The 15,545-nt window shown below is 42.6% G+C and overlaps 1 protein-coding gene across 1 annotated transcript; it reads left to right on the forward strand.

The window, feature by feature from the left end:
* Positions 1–8,473: 8,473 nt before the first annotated feature.
* Positions 8,474–10,409, forward strand: LOC130077249 (uncharacterized). Its single transcript, XM_056242417.1, has 4 exons — positions 8,474–8,787; positions 9,351–9,674; positions 9,901–10,038; positions 10,132–10,409. The coding sequence occupies exons 1-4, from the start codon at positions 8,511–8,513 to the stop codon at positions 10,143–10,145; spliced, it is 753 nt and encodes a 250-aa protein (XP_056098392.1). The 5' UTR covers positions 8,474–8,510; the 3' UTR covers positions 10,146–10,409.
* The last annotated feature ends 5,136 nt before the right edge of the window (positions 10,410–15,545 follow it).

The raw sequence follows: 15,545 nt of genomic DNA on the forward strand, positions 1-15,545 counted from the left end.
ACATACAAGTTGTCGATTTAGATGAATTAACGAGTTTGCAAAATTCTTCCTCTCCTATAGCAACAAATGAACACAATTTTTCCTCAAGGAGACCACAATGCATTCCCTGATCCGATACTGTAGTAGACGGTTGCAAAAACTTTGTCCCTGATATTATCAATCTTATAAGTGAAGAAGTTCATAAAGTTATTTATGCTGTGTTACTTGGACACTTCTGGGCTTGAATCTTTCTTTTTTGTTAGTTTAGCCACTGTTTCAAATAAATAGCTACAGTAGGATTATGTTTATTTTCTTCTAATAGGGTTGAAAAATAAGCAGATCTAGCAGCTTTTAAGGCCTCTCTGTAAGCAATCGAACTCTCTTTCCATGAAACCCGAAATACCTCTAGTTTTGTTTTCTTCCAGTTGCGCTCCATTTTTCTGGCTGCTCTCTTAAGGGCCTGAGTGTGCTTGTTGTACCACGGCGTTGGACTATTTTCTTTAATCTTCTTTAAAATCAACGGAGCAACTACGTCTAAAGTGCTGGAAAAGAGAGAGTTAAAAGTTTCTGTTGCAATATCAAGTTCTTCTAAGCTATCCAGGATGCGGAGACGATGAAACTGATTAGGAAGATTATTGATAAAGCAATCTTTAGTGGCAGAAGTTATAGGTCTAACATATTTATAACACGGAGTCGGCTTTGCAGCCTTGGCGAAATGTAATTTACATGAGACTAGATAGTGATCTGAGATGTCATCGCTCTGCTGCAGAATTTCAACAGCATCAACATCTATTCCATGTGATAGTATTAGAGTATGATTACGACAATGAGTAGGTCCTAACACGTGTTGTCTAACTCCAATTGAGTTCATAATGTCTTTAAATGCCAATTCCAATGCATCATTTTCATTATCTACATGTATATTAAAATCACCAAACAGTAGCCAGCAGAATTTTCAAACGCGATTTATTTTACATTACATTTACATTTTTACGTTTTTACATTAAGCACCAACACTTAAAAAGAAGTATATTTAAAACTAGATTTCTTAGTGGTTTTGAAAATATTACTATAAATTACAGCAACACCTCCCCCTTTGCCTTTCAGACGAGGTTCATGTTTATAACAGTAATCTTGTGGGGTTGACTCATTTAAAGTAATGTAATCGTTTGGTTTTAGCCAGGTTTCTGTCAAACTCAGCACATATAGATTATAATCTGAGGTCATATCATTAACTAGGAGCGATTTTGAAGTAAGGGATCGAATATTCAGCAACCCAAGCTTTATCATTTGCACCTCTGTATTAGATCTGTTTTTTATTTGTTGAACATCAATTACATTTTTAACCTGAGGTTTTTTGGATTTCCAAATTCGGGGTCTCTATATGATGATATCTAGGTGAAAGAGGCTCTATGTGATGGGATTTATCTGACCTTGGTGACACGAGGCCGCTAGCAGATGGTCGGTTTAGCCAGTCTGTCTGCTTCCTGACCTGAGCCCCAGATTGTCATGTTTTAGCTCTAAGATTATGAGCCAAATTACTAGAGAGAAGAGCAGCACCAGCCCAGGAGGGATGAATACCATCTCTTTTCAACAGGTCAGGCTTGCCCCAAAAACTTTTCCAATTGTCTATAAATTCTACATTATTATGCGGACACCACTTCGACAGCCAGATATTGAGTGAACACAATCTACTAACTATCTCATCACTCCTGCGAGCAGGAAGGGGGCCAGAGCAAATTACAGTGCCTGACATCGTACTTGCGAGTTCACACTCCTCTTTAATATTAATTTTGGTGATCTCTGACTGGCGGAGTCGAACATCATTAGTGCCGACATGACTAATGATCTTTGAGAATTTATGATTAGCATTAGCCAGCACTTTTAAATTTGCTTTGATGTCAGGCGCTCTGGCTCCCGGCAAACATGTTACTAACCAGTGTTGTGCAAGTTACTTCCAAACTGTAATACATTATATATTACTTGTTACTGTTATTTAAAAGTAATTCATTACCTTACAATATTACTCACAGAATTGTATTAGTCTCAGAATTGTAATGCGCTACATTACTCCTGTATTACTTTTGAGTTACTTTCACCAAAATAACTATACAGACGTAGAACTTAACATTATAAAATGACTAGGGCTGTAACGATATGCGATATGAAACCGAAATCGCAACACTCAGTCAGATCCACGAACCTCCATAATCGCGACACACCCCTTCCAACTCAGCATTATTTTCCTTTCCGTCCAGATCCAATGCTACCACATCTTTAAATTACTATTAGTATTATTTGAGGTTAACATTATAAAATACGTAGACCTATACACCACAAAACTAGTTGAGGATAAATGATTTAAAATTGGGGAATTCCAGCGTTATGGACATGACATTTGCAGTCAAAACTTGAAATATAAATTCTCAAAAAATGCATTTAATACCAATATAGAAACGTCTGTTTATCAATAGGCTACTCCCTTAAAGGAGTCCAGACATTAGAAAAATACCAGTCAACACATGCGTTTTATATTTAGGCCTAATGTTAGGGAAATTGACACGCATGAAAAAAATATTTAACTTTTAGGAGGCAAAATATTTTTTTTGTAATTCTGTGAAATACACTGCGCAAATCCGATGAAGAAGGGTTAGCTCTCCACAGAACATAAAATATTCATTTTATTTTACTTTTCGTGTTCGCATTTAGGAGGAAAAAACAATGTTACAGACGTGATAGTTCTCCGTTACGGACGCGAGCACTCTGAAGCAGCACTAAAAGATGCTTTAAAACTTTCACCTAGACCTCAAACAGAAGACACAAAGCCTTTCTTTAAAGGGAATTTCGTTTTGTATTAATTGTATCTTAATTTTAACCAATGTTTCATCCACCCATTGCCTGGATTTAATAAATAAGAAGTAAATAGAAGACAATTATAGATAATCACGACACGGAGGCGCCGGCGCGTGAACTGGAGCGCATCTCAATCTCAAATTCACCGAAACTCAGCGTATAAGTAGCCTATAGCTTACTTCACAGACCTGAAAAAATATATCTATATTGAAATGTCTACTTGTAAACAGAACAATTCAAAACGAAAGACAACAGACTGCTCTCTGCTTATCTGTATGAAATGTACATTTCTCTCTGGCGCATTCACTAGCCTATTGCGAAGATCGCGAGTCAGCATCGTCAACTTCATCTTTATTAATAAACAATAAAAATTTCTCCTTGCTATATTTGACATATTCGTAATCATTGCTTTTGCTGGTTCTTTGTGACAGCCCTTACATGTTACATAAACGCGTCGCCACCGCATCAAAAACATGATTGCGTGATGAAAACATGAAAAATACCACCTAAACATAGCCTAACTGTTTAGAAAGAAATCATAGAACGAATAGCCTAATGCGCATACATCGATCTCGCTAATGTAGCCTATAGTTTTCTTCATGCCAGCTTCAACCATTAGCCGCTTTCCACTGGCCAGTGCGAGCACAGACCGAAATCATGCCTCACGGCACTCCTGAAAAAATAAATCGCTATACAAATGTATCAGACGCTGCAATGATTTCAACTGCCAGTGTGAAGGTGGCGTGAATCATTCATGCCGCCTTCACACTGGCAGTTGAAATCACCTCCGTAATACGCAATACGCCCCCAACGGACGTCGTACTACACAATGAAAAACGCTGGAAGCGGGTAGAACAAAAAGGGTGGAGAGATTAGAAAGATTGATTCTGTCAGTTCTGTATGATTTCTCTGATGAGGGTTATAAAGATATTAATAGGAAGGCTGCTGCGTGAGGAAAGTTGCTCAGAACGTTGACATGTCAGAGCGGCAAAAAAATGTGATATGGTATAATGTCAATAGTTCAATATCTGCCTACAATTTAATTGTATTAACTGCCCTAAAAACAGTAGAAAGTCATGAAAAAAAAAATGACATGACAACTTATCGTTATAAAATCATAATTTATTTTATTAAAAGTTAAGAATTCAGGTTTGTTTATCAGTACCATAGCAACGCTCAACTTCCGCTGGAATTGTCGGATAGGAACCGCCCGTAGCTTTTCGCAAGAGTTACATTTTTTGAACGCATCCGGATGACCAACGGACCCGATTTTCTCCGCACCGTACTTGGTAGGACCCGTTTCGGACCCATTCGCATGCGGTCTGCGAATCTTCATAGGAAATGAATGACTTCCGGTCGTTTCAGGAGCCGTATCGGAGCTGAGTTTAACTGCCAGTGTGAAGGCGGCGTTAGTCTTTATTTGCAAACTTGGACACCATACGCGGCTAATGACTGACCACAAAAAGGTAACTTAGCCTACTTGCATTTTTCATTCGTTAATGTCTTGCTATTTTTTTGTTTGTTTTACATTTAAAACTAAAAGTTTGTTGTAACGCAAGCCTTACTGAACTTGTAACGAGTAAAATATTACTGAAAATTGATTAGTAATGCCTTGAACTACTGTGTTACAGCAAAAAGTAATATGTTACTGTAAAGCATTACTTTTGTAACGCGTTACTCCCAACACTGATGGTTGCTGGTGTCTCTATTTTCACGTTCCGTGTGATCGAATCACGAATTACCAGGGCATAATCAACAGAATTCTCAGTGGGTGTTTCACTGAGTGGGGAAAATCGATTTGTTATAGTAATCGGAACGGAAGAGTGTTTTTTTTTATCCGTGATTAGAGCGGCGATCCCTAACCGTCACCCATCTGCCCTGCTGCACGGACTCTACTTCAGCCGGAACCGAATCATGTAAAGAGTTGACTATGCTAGGCGCATCCAAAATAGTATCTAAATCTCTTGTACTATCCTTGCTACCACTCGTTACAACTGAGGTATGCAGCAAAGCATTTTTGAAGCCACAACACGCACAACCTTGAGGCGGATGGGCTACAACAGCAGAAGACCCCATCGGGTACCACTCTTCTCCATTACAAATAGGAAAAAGAGGCTACAATTTGCAAGAGCTCAACAAAATTGGACAGTTGAAGTGCCTGGTCTGATGAGTCTCGATTTCTGTTGAGACATTCAGATGGTACAGTCAGAATTTGGCGTAAACAGAATTACCTCTTTTCCATAAACAAGATCCAGGTGTTGGTTCAGAGCTAGAGCTAGTGCCGTTTCGGAGTTGGTTCGACTGACGAGCCTTCAAAGAACCGATTTGCCTTTCCACAGGCTAGAGAGCCATCACAGAGCCAGATCTTACGTCACTGTATACATCTCATGTTGCCTAGCAACGCTAGCGCGGCACACACAAACACACCAGGCTTGTTCCAGATGGTTCGGCACTGCGAATCTCGAACTGCGAGAGCGATCCAAAAGGCTTTGCAAACCTACACCGGTATGCAAACACGGCAAATCCAGCGTGTTCGTGCAGCTCGCCGCAACATGCATTAACAGAGATTACAATCGAGCTGCTATTAGCATGATTAGCTGCTATTTAAAAAAATGGCGGTCTCAAGTTTCTGTTCGTCTTGTTGGTCACGGTAACCCCGCCCCCAGCCGCTGACGTAAGCGGTTCTTACTTCTAGACCCGCAATGATTTGGTGCTACCTAAGAACCACTTTTACTGGTCCGGAACTGGTGCTTTGGTGGTCAAAAAACAAAGAACCGATTTGAAACTAGGCTCTGGCTCCGAACCAGCTCCAGCTCTGCCTTGGTGGAAAAGGGGTAATAGAGAACATGGATCCATCATGCCTTGTTACCACTGTGCAGGCTGCTGGTGGTGGTGTAATGGTGTGGGGGATGTTTTCTTGGCACACATTAGGCCCCTTAGTGCCAATTGGGCATTGTTTAAATAACACGGCCTACCTGAGCATTTTTTCTGACCATGTCCATCCCTTTTTATGGCCACCATCCTCTGATGGCTACTTCCAGCAGGATAATGCACCATGTCACAAAGCTCTAATCATTTCAAATTGGTTTCTTGAACATGACAATGAGTTCACTGTACTAAAATGGCCCCACAGTCACCAGATCTCAACCCAATAGAGCATCTTTGGGATGTGGTGGAACGGGAGCTTCGTGCCCTGGATGTGCATCCCACAAATCTCCATCAACTGCAAGATGCTATCCTATCAATATGGGCCAACATTTCTAAAGAATGCTTTCAGCACCTTGTTGAATCAATGCCACGCAGAATTAAGGCAGTTCTGAAGGCGAAAGGGCGTCAAAAACAGTATTAGTATGGTGTTCCTAATAATCCTTTAGGTGAGTGTATATATATTTTCACCAGGGTAGGTAAAGAATTGGGGTTTTTTTAGTGAAGGGGACTAAATATAAAGTGGGTCCCTATATTTTAGAAATAGCAAAATATGTGCGTTTGGTGTTTATTTTTATTTTAAAGGGTCATGAAACCCCCCTCTTTCAGCTCAAGTCTAGCTCACAATCTTTTTGAAAAATGCAACTTAAATGGGCTTGGATAGCTGTGAGAGGGAGTGGGTGTGGTATGGCCATCACTGTCATCGCCAATGTCCCATGCATATCGACTGTCACTAAAAAGCAGTGTTAAAACGTAAGGAAATGCTAGATTATTTTATATAGCTGGCAAAGTTAAAGTCTTATGAAATACGCTGACACTTTATTATTGTCCTTTCAAAAGTAACTCGCAGTAAAAGTAAAGTAAAATGTTTGCGGCACACACTATAGTTTAGATCATAGACTGTTTAGATGTGTCCGTGGTTGATGGCAAACCAACTGTCCAGAGCCAGAGTCTAGCCCGGGCAGCATCCCGGGGAAACATATTCAACCCACTTGGACTTTTGCACCATGAAAACAAACACTTGCGTCCCATTATTGCCTCTCTCATCTATTACGCGATATCACAGTTTGACATGTCTGTCATTGGAAAGATCCACGTGGTGTCATGAATAATTAAGAGACGGTGTCTTCTCATAGGATATGAAAACTCAGTCTCATTAATAATTATGAGACACCTATGAGTCATCAACGCACTCACAGTGCACGGCCACGTGACGTGGACACGATGAAGATTTTAAACCCGGAAGACGAAAAAAGCGGGGAGAAAAAACTCATATTTAACCATTTTAACCCTACTAATAAATCTAACAGATGCTAACATTGTCTCCAATGGTGTTCAACACACATACCTCTGTTAAAATCTCAGAAAATTTAGTTTGGGGTTTTATGACCCTTTAAGGAAAAGAGAAAAGACATTTTAAAAAGAAACATCCAAAGAAAAAATGACACAATAATTAGAATAATTCACAAATAAAAAAAATTGTATTAAATGAAATGTTATCAGTTCAGTTTGTGTGTGTTGAAACCAGCCATGATTTTCCACTGGTTTATCCGTGCAGAAATCGGTCTACTGTTATCTGTGAATAAACGGCTTCCTCTGCAGTTTTTGAGTGCTGTGTGTATCAGTTTGTTTGTGAAGCGTTTTGTTTGCTTGTTTTTTTTTCTATGGATAACTAACATCAAGTGATTTTAAATCTTATATGTGACTAAAATATGTGACTGTATTTGGCAGGTGTTTCAGACATTTGATAAGAAATGAACTACGTCTACGAACAACCCGAAGACAGTTACAGGAGAGAGCAGAGCCAAACACTCGCAGAATCTCATTACAAGATCAAACTGTTGCTTTAAGATGTTTTTAACTTCTCTAGTCCGTGCAACTTTATGAGGCACTTGTGAAAATAACACTATCAGATCTTGTGGACGTGGAGCTCAATCTGGTGAAGCTCAGATGACGTGAAGTAATCAGTAAAACACATCAAAACTGTTAAAGATGATTTGATTGATTGTTGAGTTTCTTGTGAATTTACTATACAGCCGTCACAAGCTTCATATCAGCGCGTCTGTCATTTAATTACTTGTTTGTAGAGTTTGTCTTCATATTTCTGGACTGAAACTGTTGAAGATGTTTCACGCCGTTTTGTTCTGTTTGTGTTTCTGGCGTCTGGTTGGTGAGTTTCAATGTTTTTATGACTTCAGTTGTTTCAGTTCTGGTACCATGTAATGAATTACTGGTTCATTTAGTCAGAGAGGATCAACATTCACTGTTATTCTCATAAATAATTGAACTGTGATTTTACTATGAGATCAAGTTTGAATTCAGCTCTAAACTTATTTATTGATTAAATAAAATAAATTCAATATAAAGCTCAGATGCTCAACAGCATCAGTTTTAGTGTGACATTAAACATTAAAGTAAAAGTGTATTTTTTTGTTATTGTTCCACATCTATTTCTCTTTTCATTCATCATTTCATCTGCAGAATATTATTAATTTCACATTTAAATGAATAAAAGTATTTTAGTGAAGCTACATGAAACCAACATCAAGTGATTGTAAAGCTTTAATCTGTGTTCTTCAGGTGTGTTTGGTCATTCAGCATATGAAGAAAAACAGTATAAAAAAGAGCCAGAGCCAGCACCAGCGCCAGTGCCGGCAAAACCGTATGGAAAAAAGCCAGCACCAGCGCCAGTGTCGGTGCCAACGCCGGTGTCGGTGCCAGTGCCAGTGCCAGTGTTAGTGTTAGTGTCAGTGATGGAGGGAGATTCAGTCTCTCTAAACTCAAATCTTACTGAAATGAAGGATGATGATGTGATTCAGTGGAGGTTTGGAAACACTGTAATAGCTGACAGTGTAAAGGCCGACAGAAACACTGTATGTGATGATGTTCTTGATGGGAGATTCAGAGACAGACTGAAGCTGGACAATCAAACTGGATCTCTGACCGTCACAAACACCACAACTGAACATGATGGAGATTATCAACTACTGATCAACAGTGAGATCAAGAGATTCAGTCTCTTTGTCATTGGTGAGTTAAATTTCAGTTTTTTATATTTTAATCAACACAAAGAGACAATTAATAATTCAAACTCCATTTTGCTTGTGGTGTTTAATGATGATATTCATTTACATTTTAAATTTCAAACTCTTTTTTGAATCAATCAAGTGACCGTCTTAATCTGTGGCCAACCCTATTTCTCTGAAATAAAAAAAACTTTAATAGCTGACATCAATAAAGGGGCCAACAGCATCACTGTATATGATGTTCTTGATGGGAGATTCAGAGACAGACTGAAGCTGGACACACAGACTGGATCTCTGACCATCACACACACCACAACTGAACAGACTGGACGTTTTCACCAACAGATCAACAGTGTGATCAAGAGTTTCTGTCTCGCTGTCATTGGTGAGTTCAAAAACGTTTACACCTGTTTTTTAAAGACAAAATTAAAATTAATTAATATACCATTTTGTTTTTGTTATTTTATATCTTTATTTTTATTTTTATTTAGTACATCCTTATAATGTTATTTAACAGTATTCATCTTTCCAAACCCTGTTTCTGCTTGTTCTCTGTGTGTTTGACAGTTGACGTGGAGTCAGTGTCAGTGACGGAGGGAGATTCAGTCTCTCTAAACTCTAATCTCACTGAAATGAAGGGTTATGATGTGATTCAGTGGAGGTTTGGAGATGAAAACACTGTAATAGCTGACATCAATAACTGGTTTGACAGAATCACTGTATGTGATGATGTTCTTGATGGGAGATTCAGAGACAGACTGAAGCTGGACAATCAAACTGGATCTCTGACCATCACACACACCACAACTGAACATGATGGAGATTATCAACTACTGATGTATTCAGAAGGAAGATGTTTCACATCAAAAATATTTAGAGTTTCTGTCTATGGTGAGTCGAGATCATTTGTCCTGTCCATCAAATATTCTTATTTTATTAACTATTTACATATTGAATTGTTGAATTATTTTAGTTTGAGATGACAGACTGTTATAAAAACTCACTTACACATAACCAAATATAAGATTGTTGATTAGATTTCTGTTTATTCAGACATTATTTTGATTTTAGTGTTTATTGACTGATCTGATCTCAGTTTGATGTGTTTATTCCTCAGACCACTGGTGTGGTCCTACTGAAGCTGTGATCCGATTGGTCCTCTCTGCTCTGGTGGGCGTGGCTACTGTCATCATTCTGGTTTATGACATCAGATCCAGAAGAGCTGAACAAAATCAAGCACATATTCAAACATCAGGTACATGATTGATTATGACATTTCTCACAAACTGATTTAGCAAATATCTGTTAGATTTATTAATTTATTGGTTTATATGTTCATCTTTTTCAGGTATTGAAACCTAAAGCAGAAAACTGAACTTTGAAGGTTTTTCAAGTGTGTTTTTTGTTTCTCTAGTGTTTTTGTCATAAATAATATTGATGATTATTTCAGCTTCTGCTTTCTTTCAGTGTCAGATTTTTAAAATATATTTTGTGTAACGCTTTATTGTTTATATTTCTCTGTGATACAAAAAAAAATGAATAAAGAGACACACAGATCTCACTTTACTATAACTGCTGTATGTTTCTTATATGTATTTGCTTGCCTTTATCAATAAAGTTATATATCATTGTTTTATTCCAAGGAATGCAAACTTTTTGTATATTTTAAATATTTCAGCAGTGTACCATATACAAAGCTGTATACTTTTTTCACAGGTGCTGCCTCTTATATATATATATATATATAAACTTTTTAATATTAGATAGCAATAGCTTGCCTATTGGCTGTCCTGCGGCAACTGCAGCAGCCTATCGAGAGAGGCCCTTTGGTGACAGTCCAATGGGGGAGCTTCGGGCCCACTGCGTCACACTCCCGCCGAGGCGGGCGTGGCCTAGCCCTATAAATATAGCTCGATGGGCTGATATCACTGATTTTTCATCACCGAAGCGAACCAGAGCGTGTAGCAGGCACGGCAAGATACGCAGTAGTCGTTCCCTCTCTTGAGAGAACCGAGGTTACGTTAGTAACTGAGTACGTTCTCTTAAGAGAGGTTCTCTCGTACTGTGTAAATCTTACGCTAGGGGAACACCATGCAAAACGTCGTGCGTGCAGGGATCCAGCACCAAAGACCCAAGGGGCAAATGCCCGGGGCTCATATAGTGCATAATCACCATGAACTCACAGAGAGTCTGAGGCTAGCAGCATCATTCTCGATAATTTAGCAACCAAAAGGGCTAATCATTGTAACGGTGTCACACACAGTCAGGGTGAAGAGAGAGCTTCGGCCTGCACTGAGTAACAGTATGGCATTATTTCCCTTGGGAAAAACTTATCGGTCAGCGAGCGGTGCTCAAGCGAGTGCAGTACTCTGCGCCGAAGCAACGGGGCAGGTGGTACTTGACTTTAAACCGACAGTAGTTTAGCCTGTAAGGCGGGAACTTCTAGGTTATAAAACCTTATAAATGTAGACGGGGAGGCCCAGCCTGCCGCCATAGAGATATCTTGTAAAGTAATCCCGCTAGACCATGCCCACGATGAGGCCATGCCTCTGGAGGAGTGCGCTCTAACACCTAAAGGGCACTTTAGTCCCTTTGTAGTGTATGCCAGTGCTATGGCATCAACTATCCATCTGGATAGGGTCTGTTTCGAAGCGGCTAGGCCCTTAGCGCGACTGCTGAACTAAACAAAAAGCTGCTCAGTCTGTCTGAAAACAGATGAGCGAGACACATAGGCTCTTAATGCCCTGACTGGGCAAAGGAGGCTTATGTTTTCTTCCTCATTATGAACCGGTAGGGCAGACAGGGAAATGACCTGGGCCCTGAACGGTGTGTTGAGGGATTTAGGCACGTATCCGTGTCTTGGTTTGAGTATGACCCTTGAGTCATTAGGCCCAAATTCCAGACACGTCGCGCTTACTGAGAGCGCTTGTAGATCCCCTATGCGCTTTACTGACGCAAGAGCCATGAGAAACACTGTTTTGAAAGACAGGTGTTTCATATCCGACATCTGGATTGGCTCGAATGGGGCACCTTTCATGGCTTCTAGAACCGTGGAAAGGTCCCACATGGGGATAGAGGGGGGTCTGGGAGGATTCAACCTCTTAGCTCTTTTTAGAAAACGGATGACCAGATCGTTTTTCCCCAGTGACAGGCCAGACGCGGGTTTCGTAAACGCTGCTATGGCCGCCACGTAGACTTTGAGCGTGGATGGGGACCTGCCTTTATCCAGTAGCTCTTGAAGGAAGGAAAGCACTTCTGTTACCCCGCTGTTTGTGGGTGGAAAACCTCGGGCTTTGCACCAGTTATTCCAGGATTCTTCTTTGGCACTCAACGAAGGCGGTCGCATTATCTCTCCCTCATCTAACCTCCCCTGCTTTGCTTCTCTCGTCACGTCTAGTCTACTGTCTTGTACTTTGAGAGACTCTCTCAGCACTGCTCTCCAAACTAAGAAATTATGGATTTGATCAACTGGTCTCTCAACGCAATTTACACCATCTTCTCGTCGAGAAGCTTGGGTTCGGGGAACCTGACTGCCCTGCCGGAACGTTCGCAGCTGGCTACACGATGGACGCGTGGCATAAGTGGCGGGTCGTGTGTCTGGCGGCTCTTTCCGTGGAGGACGTTGAAGATATCTACCTATTCGGAACCATGATAACAGGTCTTCTGCTGATTGGATTAGGCATTGCCCTGGTTTATCGAGGAATTAAAAAGACGGTGGCAGCTGTCCAAAGTCTCACAAGGCTGCCCGTCATGATTGAAGCGGTGGGCAGAGCTGTCAGCACTGGGACTGTGTCTATGAACCAGAATATGGATAATATCATGGAGAAACTCACAGCTCTGCAAAGGGATATGGATCGTTTCGGAGACCAAAGACCATGAGAATTAGCTGTGTAAATTGAATGCGGCTTCTCGCCCCAAGACCATACAATCCCAATCTTATCTGTTTCGGCCGCCCTCAACCAGCACTGGCCTTGGCCAAGGCTGCTGTTGGAATAACAACTCCCCCGGAAGAGCACTGCAGTGAGCCGCTCTTGCATTCCTTCCCCGACTCCCCAGACACCTGGGGATTGTTGACTCTGTCTGGGACCTGATCAAGGTTATATCCATGGCAACTTGCTGTGTATCGCTATGTTAGTCCTGCGGACTGAGGCACCTAGATTTGTTGCCAGGCATAGCGACTCTCCAGGCCTACACATACACGAACTCTTAAACACATATACAGATAGTCGCAATCACCAGCCCCACACCCCATTCCTCGCCTTCGCCGCTTTGTACCCCCCAGTCTGACAGGCGGATCTGTGACCGGCGCCGAGAATGGCTGCAGGAACCGGATGGTTGCTTGCCTGTGCTGGGCTACCTCCACCCCCCACTCCCCAACCTTGTTGCAAGTTTTGTTCATGTTGTAGAATGTACTGATTGTGCCAATGTTGCTGAGGTGTTTTTTTTCCTGTTCCCAGACTGCACTCTTTACAGGAGCACAGTCTGGGGGTTGCTTTTTTTCTCCTCACCTCTCCTCATGTCATGCTGTATTGTCATATCGTATATATGTTTGTATGGACAGGTTGATGGTCAATTTCACTGGTACTTGTGACTATGTGACAATAAAGGGTTACTACAGTTAACAAACACTGACCACTTTGAGGCATAGAGACGTCTAGTAGACGGCGCTCTGGCCTGCGTGATTGTGTTCAGCACTCCCTCGGTGAGGTTTGCGGGTACCCGTTGATGGCCCATGCGTGCAGGGCCCACCGTTCCGGGTGAGGATGCCAAATTGAGCCCTTGGCCTGAGAGAGGAGGTCTTTCCTCGTCGGAATCGGCCATGGGGCAGTGCTCGTCAGCCGCATTAGGACTGGGAACCAGGCCTGGTTCGTCCAGAGCGGAGCCACAAGGAGCACTGAGCATCCGGTTTCCCTGATTTGTTCCAACACCTGAGGCAGGAGCGAAACTGGGGGAAAGGCATAGAGCGGGCAGCGGGGCCAGATGTGGGCCAACGCATCCTTGCTCTTGGAGAAAAACTTCAGGCAGTAAGCGTTCTCCTGGGACGCGAATAGGTCCACCTGAGCTCTGCCGAATGTCTCCCACAGCAGGAGGATCGTCTGCGGGTGCAGAGACCATTCTCCAGCTGGTATATTGTTTCTGGACAGTCTGTCTGGCCCCAAATTCCGGGAGCCAGGAACATTTGCTGCTCTCAGTGAGCGCAGATTGTGCTGAGCCCAGACCAGGATGCGTTCCGTCAGTCTGAAAAGGTTTTGAGACTGGATGCAGCACTGGCGATTTATGTAGGATACCACTGACATGTTGTCCGAGCGGACTAAGACGTGGTAACCTTTTATTCGGGGACAAAAACGCCAAAAACGTTTATATGAAGGAGCTTTTCTCGTTCTGACCATTGGCCGAAGAACGGTCTGCCCTCGTGCAGTGCTCCCCATCCCGAGGTGGAGGCGTCCGTAGACACCACCTGCACACTTGAGGAAGTTCCCAGGTTTACACCAGACTGATACCAGTCGGTCGCTCTCCAAGGTTTCAGAGCTGTGACACATTCCTGATTGACCTTGAGGCGACACAAACCGGAGACCCAAGCTCGAGGAGGTACTCGTGCTTTCAGCCATAACTGCAGCGGGCGCATGTGAAGCAGGCCCAGCTGGAGTACTGATGATGCTGAGGCCATCAGGCCCAGCATTTTCTGAAACCTCCTGAGCGGGACTATAGCGCCGCGGCGGCTCTGGCGACAGCCGCGCTGTCATAGACAGCGAGTTCAGCTCTGTGCCCAGGAAAAATATGTTCTGACTGGGGGACAGCAAGCTTTTCGCCCAATTGACTGTGAGACCCAGTTTCTCGAGATGTTCGAGTAACACGGTCCTGTGTTCTATGAGCTCTGAATGAGATCGAGCTAGAATCAGCCAATCGTTCAAGTAGTTCAAAACTCGCATGCCCCGAAGTTTCAGGGGTGCGAGCGCTGCGTCCATGCACATCGTGAATGTACAGGGTGCAAGAGACAGGCCGAACGGTAGGACTGTGTATTGATATGCCTGGCCCTTGAAGGCGAATCTCAAAAAACGCCTGTGACGTGACGCTATTTGTATCTGGAAATAAGCGTCCTTCAGATCTATTGACATAAACCAGTCCCCTTGGCAAATCTGCGCGAAGATTTTCCTGGTTGTGAGCATTCTGAATTGCCGTTTCATAAGCGCTTTGTTAAGTTGTCTTAGATCTAGAATGGATCTGAGACCCCCTTCTTTTTTCGGTACCAGAAAATATCTGCTGTACAGGCCCCCTTCGCTCAGAGCTTGAGATAAAGGCTCTATTGCCCCTTTGCTCAAAAAAGTGTAGCGAATAGCCTCTTTTTATAATGTTCAGCACCCACTCCGAAACCCCGGGAAGCTGTGCCCACGCGTCTGCGTGAATGGCTAGGGGTAGAATGGGTTTTGGGCTCTGGTCGTGACATAGTAGCGACGCGAGAGCTTTGGTGCTCTGTAACATGGGCACTGTGTTTACAGTGAGTGAGGCGGGGGGTGCGCCGGTAACGGCGGGCAGCTTGGCCGCGCTCGCTTTCATTATAGTAGTTTGCTGTGAGAGAGCAAGCGGGGGGAGCCCCATGGGGCTTAACATGTCTGTGAGTGAATGTGGGCGTGGCGTAGCGGGCACATTCACAGCACTGAAAACACCGTCTGCCTGAGCTGACTGTATTTGTGTTGGTTTTGTTTTTACAGAATCCTTGTGACATGCAGCGTGTAGTGTTGGTGGGCACTGAATCGTGGGCAC

Source organism: Rhinichthys klamathensis, unplaced genomic scaffold (assembly GCF_029890125.1).
Source record: "Rhinichthys klamathensis goyatoka isolate OS25496 unplaced genomic scaffold, OSU_Roscu_1.1 h1tg000726l_1, whole genome shotgun sequence".
Taxonomy (NCBI): Eukaryota; Metazoa; Chordata; class Actinopteri; order Cypriniformes; family Leuciscidae; genus Rhinichthys; species Rhinichthys klamathensis.

Coding starts and splice junctions, on each gene's coding strand:
- LOC130077249 (XM_056242417.1), top strand. CDS start 8,511: ATGGAGGGAGATTCAGTCTCTCTAAACTCAAATCTTACTGAAATGAAG. Junction 8,788..9,350: donor ATTCAGTCTCTTTGTCATTG/GTGAGTTAAATT, acceptor TGTGTTTGACAG/TTGACGTGGAGTCAGTGTCA. Junction 9,675..9,900: donor ATTTAGAGTTTCTGTCTATG/GTGAGTCGAGAT, acceptor TTTATTCCTCAG/ACCACTGGTGTGGTCCTACT.